The sequence below is a fragment of the Vidua macroura genome, chromosome 27, assembly GCF_024509145.1.
Source record: "Vidua macroura isolate BioBank_ID:100142 chromosome 27, ASM2450914v1, whole genome shotgun sequence".
Classification (NCBI taxonomy): domain Eukaryota; kingdom Metazoa; phylum Chordata; class Aves; order Passeriformes; family Viduidae; genus Vidua; species Vidua macroura.
The window spans coordinates 5401459-5418734 of NC_071597.1; the positions used below are offsets into that span (position 1 = coordinate 5401459).

Below are 17276 nucleotides of genomic sequence, written 5' to 3' on the forward strand. Positions count from 1 at the left end.
AGTTCTCATCAGAGACACTGAAAATGTCTAGCCAGTGTAAATATATTATCACACCATATCATATCATAATATCATGTGTCCAGCAGGGTGGGATCCCCATGGAAGAAGCCCCTGGAAAAGCCCTGAGCCCTGCGCTGCTTCTGCAGAGCCACAGCCCAGGCTGGCACCTCCTCCCTGCTCTGAGCTGCAAAGAGAAATCAACCACAGGACGCAGAAGTGTAGCTGCGATGATCCTGCCCCTGCCATTTCCCCGAAAAAGAGCTTTTCCTTGGAAAGGAGCTGCTCTGGAAGGGGAGAGGGTTTATCAGCGCGGCTCGGGCTGGTCAGGGTGGGAGTGTTCCCGGAGCGGGCGCTATGCGGGGCTCTGGCTCCATCTGGAGCTGATCCCCGGTGTGAACGCACCCGGCGGCACCAAGCCCGGAACAGCGCAGGGCTGCCGCCCTTTCGCACCTGAGTGCTAAATTAAATAATTGTCATTTCACCTTGTGAATACAGGCTGGGAGAGCAGGGGGTGTTCACCTGGGGAAGGGGAGGGTCTGGCACAGCTCACAGCCCCTTGCTCAAACCGGCTCCAGGAGAGCTGGAGAGGGACTGGGGACAAGGGATGGAGGGACAGGACCCAGGGAATGGCTCCCACTGCCAGAGGACAGGGCTGGATGGGATATTGGGCAGGAATTTTTCCCTGGGAGGGTGGGCAGGCCCTGGCACAGGGTGCCCAGAGCAGCTGTGGCTGCCCCTGGATCCCTGGCAGTGCCCAAGGCCAGGCTGGATGGAGCAGCCTGGGACAGTGGGAGGTGTCCCTGCCATGGCAGGAGATTGGAATTACATGGTCTTTGAGACCCTCACCAACCCAAATAATTTGTGATTTCATGATGAATTGCAGCCCATCATTCCCCCTGCCTGGGCAGGGTCCCTGTTTTTAATGCACCCCCTTGGCTCCCACCTGAGTCAGCTTTGACTGAATTTAGGCACCAAAGCCAACAGCCCCGATAGGCTGAACTGGTATTTACTGGTTGAGAGGTGCCCTTTGCCTTTGCTGAGCTCAGAGTTTCTCCATGCAGTGTTTGGAGCGGGTGCTCTCTGCTGAACATGCCCTAAAGCCCAGAGCTGTGCCAGGACGGGTCCTATAACTGCACCCCAAGGTTTTCCCACCTGCTGGGAAGCACTTTGTGGTGACAGGGAGCTAAGCCCTGTGTCCCCTCCCATTGTGGCCAGGCTGGCGTTGGCATCATCTCTGCAGTGTGCCCAGCGTGCTGGGCACTGCTGCTGTGGGACTGGGGTTGAGTAGGAAAAATGTGGGGGGAAATGCCAACTCTCAGCCCTCCTGGTGGCAACCCTGAGGGAACTGAGAGCAGCAACCCCCCGGTCCATTCCCTTGACCAAGGTGCTCCACGCAAGTTTGTCCCCTCTGTAGGGCTTGGCAGGGACAGTGGCCAGCCCCTCCCGTCCCCCTCTGCACCCCAAATGCTGAAATCTCCCTATTGCCCCAGATATCACTAAATAATCATGACTGTCCCCTCTCCTTGCCCCATGTCGTGCCAAGCTGTGTCCCTGTCACCGTGCTGAGCTGTGAGGAGCCTGCAGGTGGGAGGGAGGTGAGAGGTTCTGCAGTTTTGGGAGCCCTGCTTCATTTTCCAGCCTTTCTGGGGCTCCCTGTGCAGTCCCATCCAGGTGTTCAGCAGCACCAGATGCCTCTCGTACCTGGCAGGATTGGTTGGGATGGAGCTTTCCAGAGTTCCCTCAGCTCCTGGAACACGTTTGCCATCCAGTCACAACAAATCCCTGCTCAGAGCTGTCCTACTGTCCAAACAAAGCCCCTTCCCAGGCTGATGCACCTGCTCCTGTCCCCCTCAGCACCTGCCCCCTGTGTCCCCAGGACCCTGGAGTGAGCAGTAATTTCCCACCACACCATCACCCTTTTGTGTCCACTTGGATCTTCCCAAGTTTCTTGTCCCCCCGCCACCCTCCGAGTGGACCCCAGCAGTCTCCTGGAGAGCAGGCTCAGCTGTCTCAGCTTTGGTTCCCACACCCCTCGCTTTCACGTTCACCCCTGCTAAGCTCCCCCATCTGGTTCAGGCCCCCCCAGGATGGTGCTTTCCGAGGCATTAGCAGTGGATCCAATGATAGTGCCATCAGCAGATTTCCTGGCATCGGGTTCCTCTGGGACATCTTTAACCCCAAACGGGCGCTCTGACCCTTGCACTGCCCCCGTGGTGTGCTGGGGCTCTCTGGCATCAGCAATAACCCCGTAGTCTGACCCAAACCAGCCAAAGCCCTGCTTGGACCCTCCCCTCCACTCCAGCTGACACTGGGAAATGTTAGCTTGGAAAATACCAAGTTTGGCCCATGCCACGCCCTTTGAGAAGGGTGAAAGTGACCCAAACAAACATCACTCTTTGGGCAGCACAGCAAGAACAGGCCATTCCCAGTTTTGGGGTGAAACCCTTCCCTTCCACCCGCCTTCCCGACCTTGGTGGTGTCCTCGGTGTCAGACTGGGTGCTGGTCTCCTCGTAGAGGTCGGACTCCTCAGAGGCGATGGGGACCTGCACCGTCAGGTTGGGGTTGTTGATGAAATTCATGTGGTCCAGCTCATCCATGAAAATGTGCTCCTTGCCCGTGATGCCATCCAGGTACCCTGACTTGGGCTCCAGGGCCATGTCCACGTGGTTGAGCACAGAGTTGTCCCTCTTGCTGGGGTCCTGCTCTTCCTCTGGTGCCACCTTCTTGCCCTTCCAGAGCCGGCGCAGCAGCGCCAGGAGCGAGGCCTTGGCGAAGGCGATGCCGCGGGTGATGCGGCCGATGGCGATCTGCAGGTTGTTCATCTCCCCGTCGTCGTCCGACGCCGCCAGGCTGTCGGCACTGAAGGAGCTCAGCAGCAGAGCCAGGAACAGGTTTAGCACCTGGGGGGACAAAGCAAACGCCAGCCCTGAGGTCCAGCGGGTTCTGAGCCTCAGGATTTCCCTCTGGAGCTGCAGGGATCACTGGTGGCTGTGGAGGAACCCCTTCACTGAGCATCTCATGGGCTCTGCCCTGCCCTCACCAGCTCTGGGGACTGCAGAGGTGCCAATCCCTGTTCCTGGAGGACATGGACATGCTCCTCCTCAAAGCCCCTGGGCTCTGATGCCTTCCACCTCACCCTGGGCTCCCACGATCCTGCAGATCCCTCTGCAAGTGATGCCAGTCATGGTTTCAGCTTCTCTCAAGCTCTGCTGTGGATCTGTGAGTGTGTCCCTTCCTTTGCTCTCTTGGAGCTCCAGGAATCCCATGGGGGACTCCCCAAGTCTCTGGTGCTTCTCCCCACCAGCCCCAGAGATGCAGCTCAGCTTTTGTGGCTGCCCCTGGATCCCTGGAAGTGTCCAAGGCCAGGCTGGATGGGGCTTGGAGCAACCTGGGATTGTAGAAGGTGTCCCTGGCCATGTCATAGGGTGGGGCCGAGTGCTCTTTAATGTCCCTTCCAACCCAAACCAGTCTGGGATTCCATGGTTCTGTGATTATGTCCCTTCTCCTCAGAATGAAACCTCCTGCTTGTCCTCTCAGCTGCAGTTTTCTTCTTCTCTTCTCCCTCTTCCCTGCCTTTGGTAGCCCAGATGCCCAGCAAGCTCCTGAGGGTCTCCCACACCCTGGGACCATGGAGGAGCCTGGACCCAGCTGTGACCCCATCCCTGTGTCCCGGACACTGCTCTGCTCCATCAAAGCGAGGTTTCACCTCAGCGCGAGCCAGTAAACGCTCTGAGTAACTCCAAGCATGGGCTCGTGTGCTTCCCCTTCTACTTCACCATCCCAAAACGTGACTGGAGCCCACCACAGCCTCTCCTGGCACAGCTGGGGTTGCTGCCTGCCAGGAACCGGGAGCAGCTCGGGAGCAGAGGGGTAGGATAGGCACCCCCGCGGGGCAGAGCAGGGACGGAGCCAGCCCACAGCTGTCGGTGTTTGTACCGTGCTGTGCGGTGCCAGCAGCACATCTGAGACGGGAATTAGCTGCTATCCAAGGACACTGCTGTTTTCACATGGCTCATGCCATGTGCCTTAAACCACGTCTTTAAATAAATCCCCGCGGGCCCAGCAGTCGAATGTCCCGGTTAAGTACCAGTTACAGTTAATGGGTGCCGCTGGCTCTGGCTTTGTTGGACAGGACTCCATTACCTTGTCACTCGACTGACTTCCTCCCTTTCCCCTGAATAACCCCAAAGGAAATGCTCAAAGTGTCATTAAGAGCAAAGGACAGGTCACCTTTTTCCTGCGTAGGGGAAGCGCGGAGAAACACATACCTCCCTGCAGGGGGAGGGGGACTTGGGAGCCTCTGGGACGCGCTCCAGGGCTCGGAAATACCTGAGGCACGGCCAGGAGAGCCTGACAGAGAGGAGGAGGAGGGCACAGAGGGCTCTGGCCGTGTTTGTGCTCTGTGTTTCTCTGCTGGGCTGTGAATGGAAGCCGTTCAAAAGCTGCAGAGCTGCCCTGAGGGCTGGGTGCACCTCTGGGATGGGGACACCCAACCTCTGGGATGGGGACACCCACACCTCTGGGATGGGGACACCTGCACCTCTGGGAGGGGACAATGGCACCTCTGGGATGGGGACACCCGCACCTCTGGGAGGGCTGTCACTGACCCCACCAGCTGAAATTATGCTGCCCCCGTGTCTTCTCCAGAGCAGTCCCCTAGAGAGGTGGGTGGACTGTGCTGCTCCAAAAACGAGCTCCAGAAGAGGGAAACCTTCCAGAGCTCCTTTTGGGAGGGATCTGCAGGGAGCCCCAGCTGGGATTCCCAGTCCAAACTCCTGCACTCCCTGTGGATGGTTTTGGACAGGCTCCTGCTCCTTACCGGTGCCCTTGTGGGTGATTTTCAGCCTGACCCAGCCTCACCATTCCCTGCAAAGGTGGCATCACAAGCCTTTGCTGGCTGGTGGGAGATGGGCAGCCTGGGGGGCACGGGGCAGCACCACCCTGGGCAGGGTCTGCAGCCAGGGGCTCTCCCTTCAAAGCCCCAAATCCCTGGCATGAGCCAGGGAAGCCAAGAGGCACCCAAATCCCAACTTTCTGCCCTCAAACTGGGTCACTCCAAGCTGACCCGAGCCGGGGCCTGCTCTGGGCTTTTCCCCGGGCTCCTTTCAGAGCCTCCCTGGGGACAGGGGTCAGCAGCTCCCGGGGGCAGATAGTTTTTCAAAGCAAATTCCAAAGGGATTACACAATCCCGGCAAGTAATAGGAGCGAGTCGGCGCTTCCCTCCCCTGCCCTGCTCCTCAAGAAGGGAGAGCAGGGCCCACGCAGGCTGCAAAACAAGCTCCAGAGATGCCAGCGATGGGGTTACCAAGTTTAGAAAGGATTTCATGCTCGCCTGGAACTCGCAAACCTGCGGCTCTGGCTGCACAGGCAGCCAGGAGCAATGGGGAGGGTGGGGCGTAGGATGGGGGTGAGGGGAGCAGGGGGTCCTACAAACTCAGGGAAGAAGGTTGGCTATCACCAGATGCCACCTGGAGCACAGTGAGGGCTGGGGAGGCTGAAGATCTGCAGAAGCTTTGTAGTGGGGGGGGGGCTGCTCCCAAAAGCACCTGGAGCAAAGAGTGGGATGGATGATGGATGGATGGAGGGATAGATGGATGGATGGATGGATGGATGGAGGGATGGATGGATGGATGGATGGATGGATGGATGGATGATGGATGGATGGAGGGATAGATGGATGGATGGATGGATGGATGGATGGATGGAGGGATGGATGGATGGATGGATGGATGGATGGATGATGGATGGATGGATGGATGGGTGGATGGATGATGGATTGATGGATGGATGGATGGATGGATGGATGGATGGATGATGGATGGATGGAGGGATAGATGGATGGATGGATGGATGGATGGATGGAGGGATGGATGGATGGATGGATGGATGGATGGATGATGGATGGATGGATGGATGGGTGGATGGATGATGGATGGATGGATGATGGATGGATGGATGGATGGATGGATGGATGGATGGATGGATGATGGATGGAGCTCTGCCTCCATCCCTCATCAGGAGAGCGGGAAATGGGGCAGGAAAGCTGGAAAAGCCAAGTGGAGGACACAGGGCAGCTTGAAGCTGAGTGCTGTTTTATCCTAGAGTAGCTCCTGCCTCTGCCTAAAGCCCGTTTGTGTTTTCTGTGCCTCAGTTTCTCCCCAGTTCCTGGTCTGATTTCAGCTGGAGGTCCCTCAGGAATCATTCCTCCCTCTGTTTTACACAGAGCTGGCACAGCCCACCTGAAGGGCCTGGGGAGGAAGGAGAATCCCTGTGCTCCCTGCAGCTCCAACCAGACCCTGCCACGGGCAGAGCCCTGTGGAAGAGCTGAGCTGGACAGAGGCGTCCCCACCCCAGCACCCCCTGTGTCCCTGCCCCAGCCCCCAGCCTCACCACGAGGTTGCCGATGACCATGACCATCATGAAGACGATGAGGCACATGGTCTGGCCGGCCACCTCCATGCAGTCCCACATGGTCTCGATCCACTCCCCGCAGAGGATGCGGAAGACAATGAGGAAGGAGTGGAAGAAGTCGTTCATGTGCCAGCGGGGCAGGGTGCAGTCCACCGAGATCTTGCACACGCACTCAATGTAGCTCTTGCCGAAGAGCTGCATCCCCACCACGGCGAAGATGAAGACGATGATGGCCAGAACCAGCGTGAGGTTGCCCAGGGCACCCACGGAGTTGCCGATGATCTTGATGAGCATGTTGAGAGTGGGCCAGGACTTGGCCAGCTTGAAAACCCTCAGCTGTGGGGGGCAAGGAGAGAAGGAGGGTGGCTGGGGGTGTCATTGCCACAACAAGACTGTGCCACTGCCATTTGACCCTCCGGGGCTGTTTGACCAAGGCAGGAGGGGTTAAACCCACAACTGCTCTGACTCCCAACTTCCCTGAATATTTAACTTAGTCTTGTCTTTAACAGGGGCCAGGTTGGGCCCTCCCAAGCTGAGCCTCCACCATGAAGGAGGTTGGACAAGCCACCTCCACCCTGTCCCTGTCACCGCCCAGGTGTCCCCGGCACGTACCAGGCGGAAGGAGCGGAGCACGGAGAGCCCCTGCACGTTGGCCAAGCCCAGCTCCACCAGGCTCAGAGTGACGATGAAGCTGTCAAAGATGTTCCAGCCCTGCTGGAAATACTCGTAGGGATCCAGAGCAATGAGCTTCAGGACCATCTCCGCCGTGAAGATCCCTGTGAAGACCTGTGGGAAGCAGCACCCTTGACCACTTCTTCATAAACCAGTGCTGAGCTGTGGGGTGGGGTGGGCACTGTCCCTCTTTTTTGGTGTATTCCAAGCATTTCACCCTGTTAGGGCCAGTCCCAGCTGGGAACAAGCTCCCCAGATGCTGCCCAGTGTGTCTGGTAAAGCCAGACTGGGGATACTAGTGACTGATTCCTCTGGAGGGACACAAAGGTGAGTGTTGGCAGCTGAAAATTAAAAATAAATTCTCCTTGGCAAGGAGACACCTTTGGAATGACTGGGAGATCACAGATGTCCAGCACTGGGAGCTGGGCTGCTGCTGGGATGCCCCTGTCCCTCCCTGAGCCCAGTGACAGCTGAGCTGGATTTTGCACATTGCTCCTTTCCTGGGACCACAGCAGCACCTGCAGCATTGTGTTACTGCAGAGAGGGCTCAGCCAGGTGACAGTCGCCATCCCTGCTGCAATTCCACGGCACAGCATGTGCAGAGGGCCTGTGGCAGATCTGCCCTGACTGGGGATGGGGTTGGGACAGGTCTGTCCCTCATGGAGCAGGGAGGAGCAGCAGGGAGGCTCCTGCTTCCCGGGGGGTGTCCCCACATGTCCCTTGCATGCCAGCCCACAAATGTTCCTGTCCTGCTCCTGCAACTGCATCCCAGGGGATTGTCCCCACGTGTCCCCAGCATGCCAGCCCACAAACATCCCCTGTCCTGCTCCTCCCAGCTGATCCCTGCCCTTGTCCTGTACATCGCAGGCAGCTCCCAGCCCGGGCACAGGCAGGGGATGTGGGGCAGCCCCGGCTCAGGGGGATTTCCTCCTCCTGCTTCCATCCCCACCTGGCCCTTCCCCTAGATCATCCCCCGGGGCTGCATCCGCAGCCAGGATCCGCTCCTGGCTCGAAGGAAGCTCTGGAGCCGCCTCAGCCCGGCCGTGCCTTGAGCCCCGGCCCATTAATCCCCTTGTATTTCCTGAATGAAACCAGAGCCGGTCCCGCCCGCCCGGGCAGCGGCGTCTGTCACTCCAGGGCCGCGCTTCCAGGGCCCCGCAGGTGCTGGAGCAGCGCACAGGGGCAGCCCAGGAGATGGGAGCGCTCCCGTTCCTCAGTGCACTGCCCACCGCTGCCAGGGGGCTCCCGCAGCAGATCCATCCAGCTCAGAGACATTTGTCACCAGCTCCAAGCAGGAGCAGCCACTAAATGCACCTATAAAATCAGGATGGCCGAGATTTGCAGTGATTCCACTGGACAAATCCCTGATTATTATTAATTTTAATGCTGCATTGTTGCTTCCTGCTTAGCGGGGACCTTTTTGCTCCCACAATCTGGAACACCCTCTGCTCTGCCCCGTGGCACCAAACATTTCTGTGGGGACACTGTGGTGTCACCCAGGGTTGTGATGCAGAGGATGGCTCAGGATGCACCGAGCCTGGCAGGGGTGCAGCAGGAGGGGAGCAGGGAATGGTGGATCCCATCAGTGCCCTTGGTCTGGGCCATGCCAGGGCCCAGCCCTGTGCAGGGATGCTGTGGGCAGAGCCCTGCAGTGTTCTGGCAGCACCTGGGAGGTGTCACACAGCAGCAGAGGGGGATCTGCCCTCTGGGGCGGGGGGGTTTGAAAGGGAGGGATGGAGCTCCCTACCAGGTTCCCCACAGTCAGCACGTTCTCAAACTCTTCTGTCATGGGGTAGTGCTCCATGGCCATGAAGAGAGTGTTGAGCACGATGCAGATGGTGATGCCCAGGTCCACGAAGGGGTCCATCACCACCAGCTTGACAAACTCCTTCAGCTTCACCCACGGACGGCAGCAATTCCAGACCAGGAATGTGTGGGCGAATTTGTACCACCAGGGTGGGCATTTCTGGTGAGCTTCTTCCAGCTCTGAGGGTGGGAAAGGAAAAGGGTGGGATTATCTCGTCCTCACCTGGGTGGGCAAGTGCTGACCTTCAGGAGAAGTTCCCCTGAGGTCCTGGACCAGCTCTGGATAATCAATGATTTTAATACCATGGGATAACCTGAGCTGGAAGACACCCACAGGGATCATTGATCCAGCTCCTGGCCCTGCCCCCCAACATCCCACCCTGGGCGTCCCTTGCAGCGCTGTGCAGCCTCAGGGCCAGGACCATTCCCTGGGGAGCCTGGGCAGTGCCAGCACCTCTGGGGGAAGAACCTTTCCCTGAGCTCCATCCCAAATCCCCCTGGCACAAGCTCGTCCCCTTGTCCTGTCCTTGGTCACAAGCAGCAATGATCGGAGCTGCCCCTTGGGAGGAGCTGAGGTCTCACCTCAGGCTCCTCTTCTCCAGCTGAACAAACCAAGTGACTTCAGCCACTCCTCATGTGGCTTCTCCACATCCATCATCTTCTTAGCCCTCCTTTGGACACTTTTAAAAAGCTTTAGACCTTTTTATATTGTGGCACCCAAAAAATACAGGGGCTAAAAGGAGGAGCCTTCCCATGCCCAGGCACGGAGATGATGTAGACCTGGCCCTCCGAACTGGAGAGGGATGGAAAGGCAGATCAGCCAGGGAACTGTGGATCCAGTCCTGCTCCCAGCCCCTGGGCAGGATTTGAGGTGTCCCTGCCACCCTGAGATTGCCAGGACATCCAAGGGGACTGCTCTGGGCTGGCCAGAGGGTTTCATGCCTGTTCTTGGGGGGACAGGGGACAGGACCTGCTGAGTTCATGGTGCTTTTTGCTGAAGCTGACACAGCAGCTCATGGGAAGCTGCTCAGCAGTTCCTAGTTGGCTCTGAAAATTCCTCTCATCAGCTGCAATACCTTTAATTTGTGTGAAATATTGGATTATTGCCTCCAGGCATCATCCCAGTGAGCTGGGGTGAAAAGTCTGGCTTGAGCTTCACTGATCCCATATGGAGACCCCAGGGCTGGAGTCATCCCTTGTGTGGGGCTGGGAATTTGGGACAGCCACTGTCACCAACCCAGGCCCTGCAGCACTGACCAGGACCCTCACCCAGCGGGACATACCTTCCACAGCGTTGGAGATGACACTGATAGCACTTCCCACCCTCTTCTCCAGCCCTGGCCCATCTTGGTTGCCCACAGTGAGGTGGTTGAGGTCTGGCTTCTCCAGCTCATGGGTGGGGTTGAACTGGGAGGAGAGGAGGGAGAGATGCAGAGTTATTCCATGCTCTGAAAGACAGAGCAGGCAGAAAACAGGGGATGGTCTGGGGAGACCTCTGAGTGCAAGGTGGGCACCCCAAAAAGGCTTGTAGGACCCAACCCCTGGCGAGGTGGGCACAAGCCTGGCGCCTCAGGAGGCTGGGCACCCTGAGGGATAGCAGGGGCAGAGCTGGCACCTACATCAATCACTGTGTCGGATCTCTGCAGGGTGATCTTGGGCACCACCTGCCCGTTGCAGTCCTTGGCCTTGTCCTGGTCACTGTTGATGTCCGAGTCGTGCCCCTTCCCGGCCACGCTGCTGGGCAGGGAATTGCTGCTGGACGAGCGCTCCTGCAACTGCACAAGCCCGTCCCTGTCACCCCTGTGTCCGCAGCCCTGGGGACATCCCACGGTGGCTGAGGGCGCCAGGGGCTGGGAAAATTCCTTCCCTCCCTGGAAGTGGTGGATGGAGAAGGCTTGGAGCAACCTGGGGTAGTGAGAGGTGTCCCATAGCAGGGGGGGACTGGATGAGCTTTCATGTCCCTTCCAACCCAAGCCGTCCTGGATTTCCAAGCCTTTTTCCTTTTCCTTTTCCTTTTCCTTTTCCTTTTCCTTTTCCTTTTCCTTTTCCTTTTCCTTTTCCTTTTCCTTTTCCTTTTCCTTTTCCTTTTCCTTTTCCTTTTCCTTTTCCTTTTCCTTTTCCTTTTCCTTACAAAAAGTTACCATGCAACAAAATAACAACCCCCAATACCAAACATACACAATACAACAAACACCATTTTATAACCATTGAAACCACCGACCTCCCACTACAACACCACCTCTAACCACTTCTATTATTACAAATAAAAAAGAATTACAGTTTTACACAGAATTACACAAATTACAGTTTTCCCTTTCTCTTGCACCCCCTGCACTCAGCTCTCCACAGCTGAGTTAGGTCTGTTCAGATTTGGTCAGGGAGAAGAATTCCTAAGGACAAAACTGAGCAAACCTTGGTCTCAAGCAGGAAACTTTGCCCTTTGCAGTTAGCTCTCATCCAAAATGGCAAAGAAGCAAAATTCTCAAGGCTCTTGCTGAAATGTGACCTCCAGGATTTTTGCACTTGCACTAAGTTTTGTATTAACAAATTTCCATTGCATGCAAAAAAAAAGTCCTTTTTTGTCCTTTATTTTTTTCTTTTCAACAGTACTATTAAAATTTGAAATTTATTACACCTCTCATAGCACTGAGGATGCCACAGCAGAGTGGGAACTTCTCTGTTCTCACAGCACATTGCTGAAATCCAGGACATTTTCCACCTTTAATCATGGGATATTAAATAGATCCAAGCCCCCATTCTTGTAAGTGCTTTGCCCTCACTCTCAGCTTAATTCCCTCTGTCTTTCTCATTTCTCTGTGTGATTATAAAGGAAGACATTCCTTAACAAAGCCTTTGGGCACTTCCCTGTTGGATTTTTCAGGGAAGGGGCCTCAGCACCAACCTGACCCTCGGGCAGGGCTGGCTCAGACCCTTCCTGCAAATAGCAGCAGCCAGAGAGGAACAAGCCACTTCCCAGGGGATGCTGTAGCTCTGGACAGATAAGAGAAGAGAGATAAGAGGCTCTGGAGAGAGTCAAACATTGGTTTGTGCCTCTCTACATGTGAAGGAGGTGGTGGCTTGCCCAGACAAGGAGATTTTCAGGGATGTCTCCTGCAGATGGATGCTGCTGACATGGACCAAAAGGATGGTTAGAGCTGGAAAGTGGCTGGGCTGCAGCACCAGAGGCTTTTGGCCATGTTTTTATAGGAATGTTGTACTGAAAAACCTTCCCAAGGACCTGGCACCACAACGGGACATGTCTTGTCCAGGCTGTGCTTTGGCCAAGCAAGGCTGGAACAGATGATCCTGGAGGGCCCTTCCCAGCTGGTGTTCATTGAATCCCACGGTGGTTTGGGTTGGAAAGGACCAGGAAGACCATTCGTTTCCAACCCTCCTGCAATGAGCATGGACACTTCCACCATTCCGGTTTCCTTGGCTCCCATAAGGACCTCCCTGGTGAGGCTCAGGGTGTCTCGAGCCCTTGGTTGTGTCTCCAAAGACAAGGGTTTGCTGACACATTGAGCTGTGCTGCAGCTGCCCCTGAGTGCCTCCTGTGTGCCCTGGTGACACCGAGCTGGGCTCCTGCCAGGCTGCTGCCAGGCTGCTGCAGGAGATCCACTGGACCTTCTGAAGCCTTTTATGTCCCTCACCTCCTCCTCCTCTCAAACATCCCTGTGCTGCTCCTCTCTGCTGCCTCCCAGTGCACCCTGGGCAGGAATTTGGATGTAAAAATTTGATCTTTTCAGCCTTTTTGTCCCCACCCATGATAGTATCTCCGTTTTTTTGATTCAGATGTGATGCCCAAAACAGTCACTCCATTTTTTCTTTCATTTTTCCGTTTTGGACCAAATGGAGTTTTTATGTGGATTTTACACCATACTTGTTGCTGCCTCCATGTCCTCTCCCTATCCCCAAGACCTCTCATTTTGGCCTCCACTCTTCCAACTCACCAGCCTTTCCTGCTCCTCTTGCTGCTTCTTCAGCTGTTCCATGAGCTGCTGGAATTCCTCCTCCTTCTGCTGCTCCTCCAGCATGGTGGCGTCGTTCTGCTCGGCGTAAGCCATGGCCACCACGGCCAGGATGAGGTTGATGAGGTAGAAGGAGCCCAGGAAGATGACCACCACGAAGAAGATCATGTAGGTTTTCCCTGCTGCGCGCAGTGTCTGTGGGGAGAGACGGCAGGGATGTCACGATGTCACTTTGGTGACGCTCCCAAGAGAAGGTGCTGTCCCTCCTGGTTGTGGTAGGAGGGAAATATTCTGCTTCTGCCTTCTCCAAGGGTTGGTCATTGCCCAAGGGACCTTCTTGCAGGCCCTGGCACTGGGCTGGGACTGGTGGGAGGCAGAGAGAAGCCTTGGTTCCCAAGGGCTGGGAGTGATGGAGGTGGGACCAATATTCCATCACTGACTCGCTTTGCTCAGCCCCCACCTTCTCAGGGCTCACCTTCAGGACAGCATGGCCCTTTTCTGACTCTGATCATCTGGGCAAACCTTCCCAGAGGACAGGGGTAGCCTTAGGTTCCCTGGAATGACATTTTGAAGCCTTAGGATCCCTTTTACCTGGCCAGCCTCTGGAGCCGGGGTCAGCTGGGGTTTTGTGGTGGCTCCCTAGGGGAAAACTCAATGAGGGGACAAGTGACCTGGCTTCTTCTTATCCTGTCCCTCAGCTTGAGCCAGAGATGCTCTGGACAATCTTATAAATCCCTTATTTCCATGCTCGAGCTGACAGCACCCTGGGAAATACACTGCACTCCCATGTTAGGGAAGCAGTAAATGGGACCATGCCCAGCCCCACTGATCCTGGCTGGATCCACAAACCACAGGAGAAGGACCCACAAGGTTCCAGTCAGTGACTTTCCACCTCAGGGGCAGCACGGAGACAAGAGGAACACTTGCTCAGGGGTGGAGGGGCAGTGCCTACCAGCTGGAAGAGGTTCTCCCAGAAGTCCTGGGTCATGAGGCGGAAGAGGGCCAGGAAGGCCCAGCTGAAGGTGTCGTAGCTGGTGTAGCCATAGTTGGGGTTCCTCCCGGCCTTCATGCACTCGTAGCCTTCGGGGCACTTCCTGCCAGGGGGGCAGCAGGGATGAGACCCTGGCACGGCCACGCAGCCAAACCCATCCCTACGGAGAGGGGGTGCAGCGGGGGGATGCTCCCCTCCAGGATGGCACAGGTGGGATGCCTGGGCTGACACCACCTGCCCCTGTCTGATAGCTGATGCCCCCCCAAAGCTGACACAGGCAGGTTCTCAGACTGAGAGCCCTCAAGCTGATAAATCTGGGATGCCTGAACAGTTTCCAGCTGAAGCTGATTCAGTTGTGATGCCCAGACTGATATCCTCGAGCTGGTACCATTGGGATGATCCAACTGATCCAACCTTCAGGGTGTTCCCCAAGCTGATCCACTGGGATTCCTGGACTGTTCCCCTGCAGAGCCACATTCCCAGCCCCAACCTTGTCCCATCCCAAGCACCAGGGGTCCCACGAGCTGTGCCAGCTCCCTGTCCCCGGGGTCCAGAGGGAGTGGGTCTCACTCACCCAGCGTCGCTGCTGTTCCCGCAGAGCAGGGCATCCAGGGCTCCCTCCAGGAAGTAGTAATTGGCTTTGCAGGTGGGGAAAAAGCAAGGAATAAAAATGAATGAATAAATAAATAAATAAGCACAAACACTGATTTTCAAACTCTTGGGTGCAACTTGCTGTCAGGGAAATTCCTTGAATCCCAGCGGAATTTTTTGACTCTCAGTGTCAGGCACGTGCTTATCTACTGTCTGTTGATTTTGTTGTTTGTCTTGGCTCTGTCACAGGGAGCTCCTGGGATTGTTTCATAAATCCAACCAGGTCCCTCCCAAGCCTGGAAATCCCTCTGGATCTGGTCAGGGCCAGGCCACTTGGAAAATGGGTTAATGTGAGGTCAAAGGATCAGGGCTGGCCTGTTTTCCTGGGAAATCGGGACATTCGCAAGAAGCACCAAGCATGGGGCACCACAGGAGTCCCAGGAAAACCTGGGGAAAATGCTCTTTCTCCATGCCTGCACCTTCTCCTGCTGCTCCCATCGCTGGTGGAGACCCCAGGGGTTCCAACAGCTCTTCCTTAGGACTCCTGCACAGATCTGGAGCCACAGGAGCTGCCAAGCAGTGCCACCCCAGGTGACCTGCCCAGGGACACAGAGGAGCACCTGCAGACAGCCACACTTGGAGGTGGCAGAAGGCAGTTGGATCCAATCCTGAACATCACCCAGCACAGCCCTCCCAGGATTCTGGGGCTTCCTGGATCCTCCCTGGCTCTGCCTGCCTTCTTGCCATGGGGCTTCTCTTTATCCTGTGGGGGCTCAGGGAGGAAATACCCTGTTTGTGCAATTCCAGGGTTTTGGGCTGGCCCCAGCAGCTGCTCTGCTGCACTCATGGCCTCGGGCAGCTCCTCTTTGCTCAGAGCTCATCAGATCCCATGGATGGAACTCGTCCCGTGCCAAAACCTTCCTGTAATGAATGCTGGAGCTGATTTTTGAGCCAAGCAGCTCAGCTGAGACCCAGCCCAACCTTCTGAGCTAGACACAGGATTCATTCTGTGTCCTAAATGAGATGTGAGGCATCCCTGTGGGGCACCCTGCCACCCTGCAGCTCTACCAGGCAGATTTGCTAGATTTTTACATTCTTGTGGAGTTTAAAACTCAAAACTGAAGAACAAACAAAAACCACACTTTGGGAAAATTTTCACAGAAGGGGTAGGAAAGGAGAAAGGTAGACCTTCCTGAGGAGCTGTGCTGGTCCTACCTCTCCCTCTCTCTCTCCCTCCCCTCCTGTGGCTTTTGTGGTGTTGCATAAAGGGTTCACTGGGCACTGTGGTACCTGGGGGAGGATCCAGATAGTGAAAAGTGGCTTCAAAATGTCATTCCTGCATCTTTTCCTCTGGTTTTCCACCCAAAGTTCCACCTGGTCCTCAAGGGTTTGGTGTCCCTGCTGTAACCACACCGATGGCACATTGGCCCTGACCAGTAAGTGAGAGAGATGGAGACTGCTCCATCCAAACCTTCTTGTTGTGAAAACTTCCTGGAAGAGCTCAGCTTGCCCAAGTGGACCTCACTGTCCCTGTCCAGGGGGATTTGATCCCATCTGTCCCTTCAGTGAAGGTGCACAGGCTGTTCCACCCACCAGCTTTGGCAGGAAGATCCCTGTGAGCAAACCTTGGAGTGGCCAGGAGGAGCAGGAAACTGAGGAGCAGACTGGGGTGAGGGGTCAGAGGAGAAGGGGCTGCAGGAGCTTTACCTTCATCGCTGATGTAGGCCTCGAAGTCAAAGGTGCTGTTCCCGGTGAAGTTCCCAGTGAAATTCCCAGTGAAGTTCCCGGTGAAGTCATCCATGAAGCCGTAGAAGGTTGAGTTGACCGAGGTGTCGTTGTCCAGCCCCAGATCCTGCAGGAAGGTGCTGTTGGGGGGAGGCCAGCGCACACACTTCTGCCGGAGGTTGCCCATGAAGAGCTGGAGGCCGATGAGGGCGAAGACGCTCAGGCAGAAAACCGTGAGGATCATCACGTCCGAGAGCTTCTTCACCGACTGGATCAGAGCCCCCACGATCGTTTTCAGCCCTGGGGGGAGGCGTCACCACTGAGCTGATTGCTCCTTGGTTAATTTGCGGTGGCCCCAACAGGTGCTGGCTGTGGTGGGGACGTGTGTCACCCCTGAGTTCAGCCCACATCACATCAATCACATCACATCACATCACATCACATCAATCACATCCCAGCTCTGTCCCCACACACGGCTGGGCCCCCCACAATTTGGGGTCACCCTTGGGTTGGTGCTGGTGACTTCTCCATCTCAGCCTTGGGATATCCAAACCAAAGCCCACCCCAGTCTGGCAGCCATCAATTCCTTAGGATTTTCTTTCTTCCCTAAATGCCACAATCTGGCATTTTTTGGTACCAAACTGCTGGAGTGAAGCACTTCAGAGTGGGACGTGGAGAAGCTCCTTGCCGGCCCAGCTGTACGATGCTGTGCACCTCTCCCAGCTCCAGAAAAGCCTCTGTGGCCTTATTGCTGTCCCTGGGGGTTTGGGAGCCCTGCCAGACCCCTCATCCTGATCTCTTCAAGCTGGGAAATCCCTAGTGTGCCCAAGTGAAGGTGACAAAGTGGCACCTGCACCTGGATTAACTCACCTCTCCCCACAACACCACCGTTCCCTCCCCAGGGAGGCTCATCCACAGATCCTCAGTGGGGTTTTCCCATGGAGGATGGGGTTCCTGTCAGCCAAGGTCTACATGGATAATGGGCAATGCTGGGACATCCCAATGTTCATCTTTAGAGCTTCTCTGAGTCCAGAGCTTTCTCACATAGAGAAATTCTCCAAGGAAATGATTTTTAGACCTGTCCTTCTGCCAGCTCCTCATTCCCTAAACT

At 56.0% G+C, this 17276-nt stretch overlaps 1 protein-coding gene across 1 annotated transcript in view; it reads right to left on the reverse strand.

The window, feature by feature from the left end:
* The window catches only part of SCN4A (sodium voltage-gated channel alpha subunit 4), a 44387-nt gene that overhangs the window by 13726 nt on the left and 13385 nt on the right, over positions 1 to 17276 (reverse strand). The window contains exons 7-16 of the mRNA XM_054000271.1: positions 16148 to 16465; positions 14424 to 14487; positions 13811 to 13952; positions 12841 to 13053; positions 10510 to 10665; positions 10174 to 10297; positions 8832 to 9070; positions 7025 to 7198; positions 6392 to 6748; positions 2470 to 2901 (exon numbers count right to left, since the gene is read on the reverse strand). Coding sequence (XP_053856246.1) covers positions 2470 to 2901; positions 6392 to 6748; positions 7025 to 7198; positions 8832 to 9070; positions 10174 to 10297; positions 10510 to 10665; positions 12841 to 13053; positions 13811 to 13952; positions 14424 to 14487; positions 16148 to 16465 — 2219 coding nt within the window. The remainder of the gene's footprint in view (positions 1 to 2469; positions 2902 to 6391; positions 6749 to 7024; positions 7199 to 8831; positions 9071 to 10173; positions 10298 to 10509; positions 10666 to 12840; positions 13054 to 13810; positions 13953 to 14423; positions 14488 to 16147; positions 16466 to 17276) is intronic.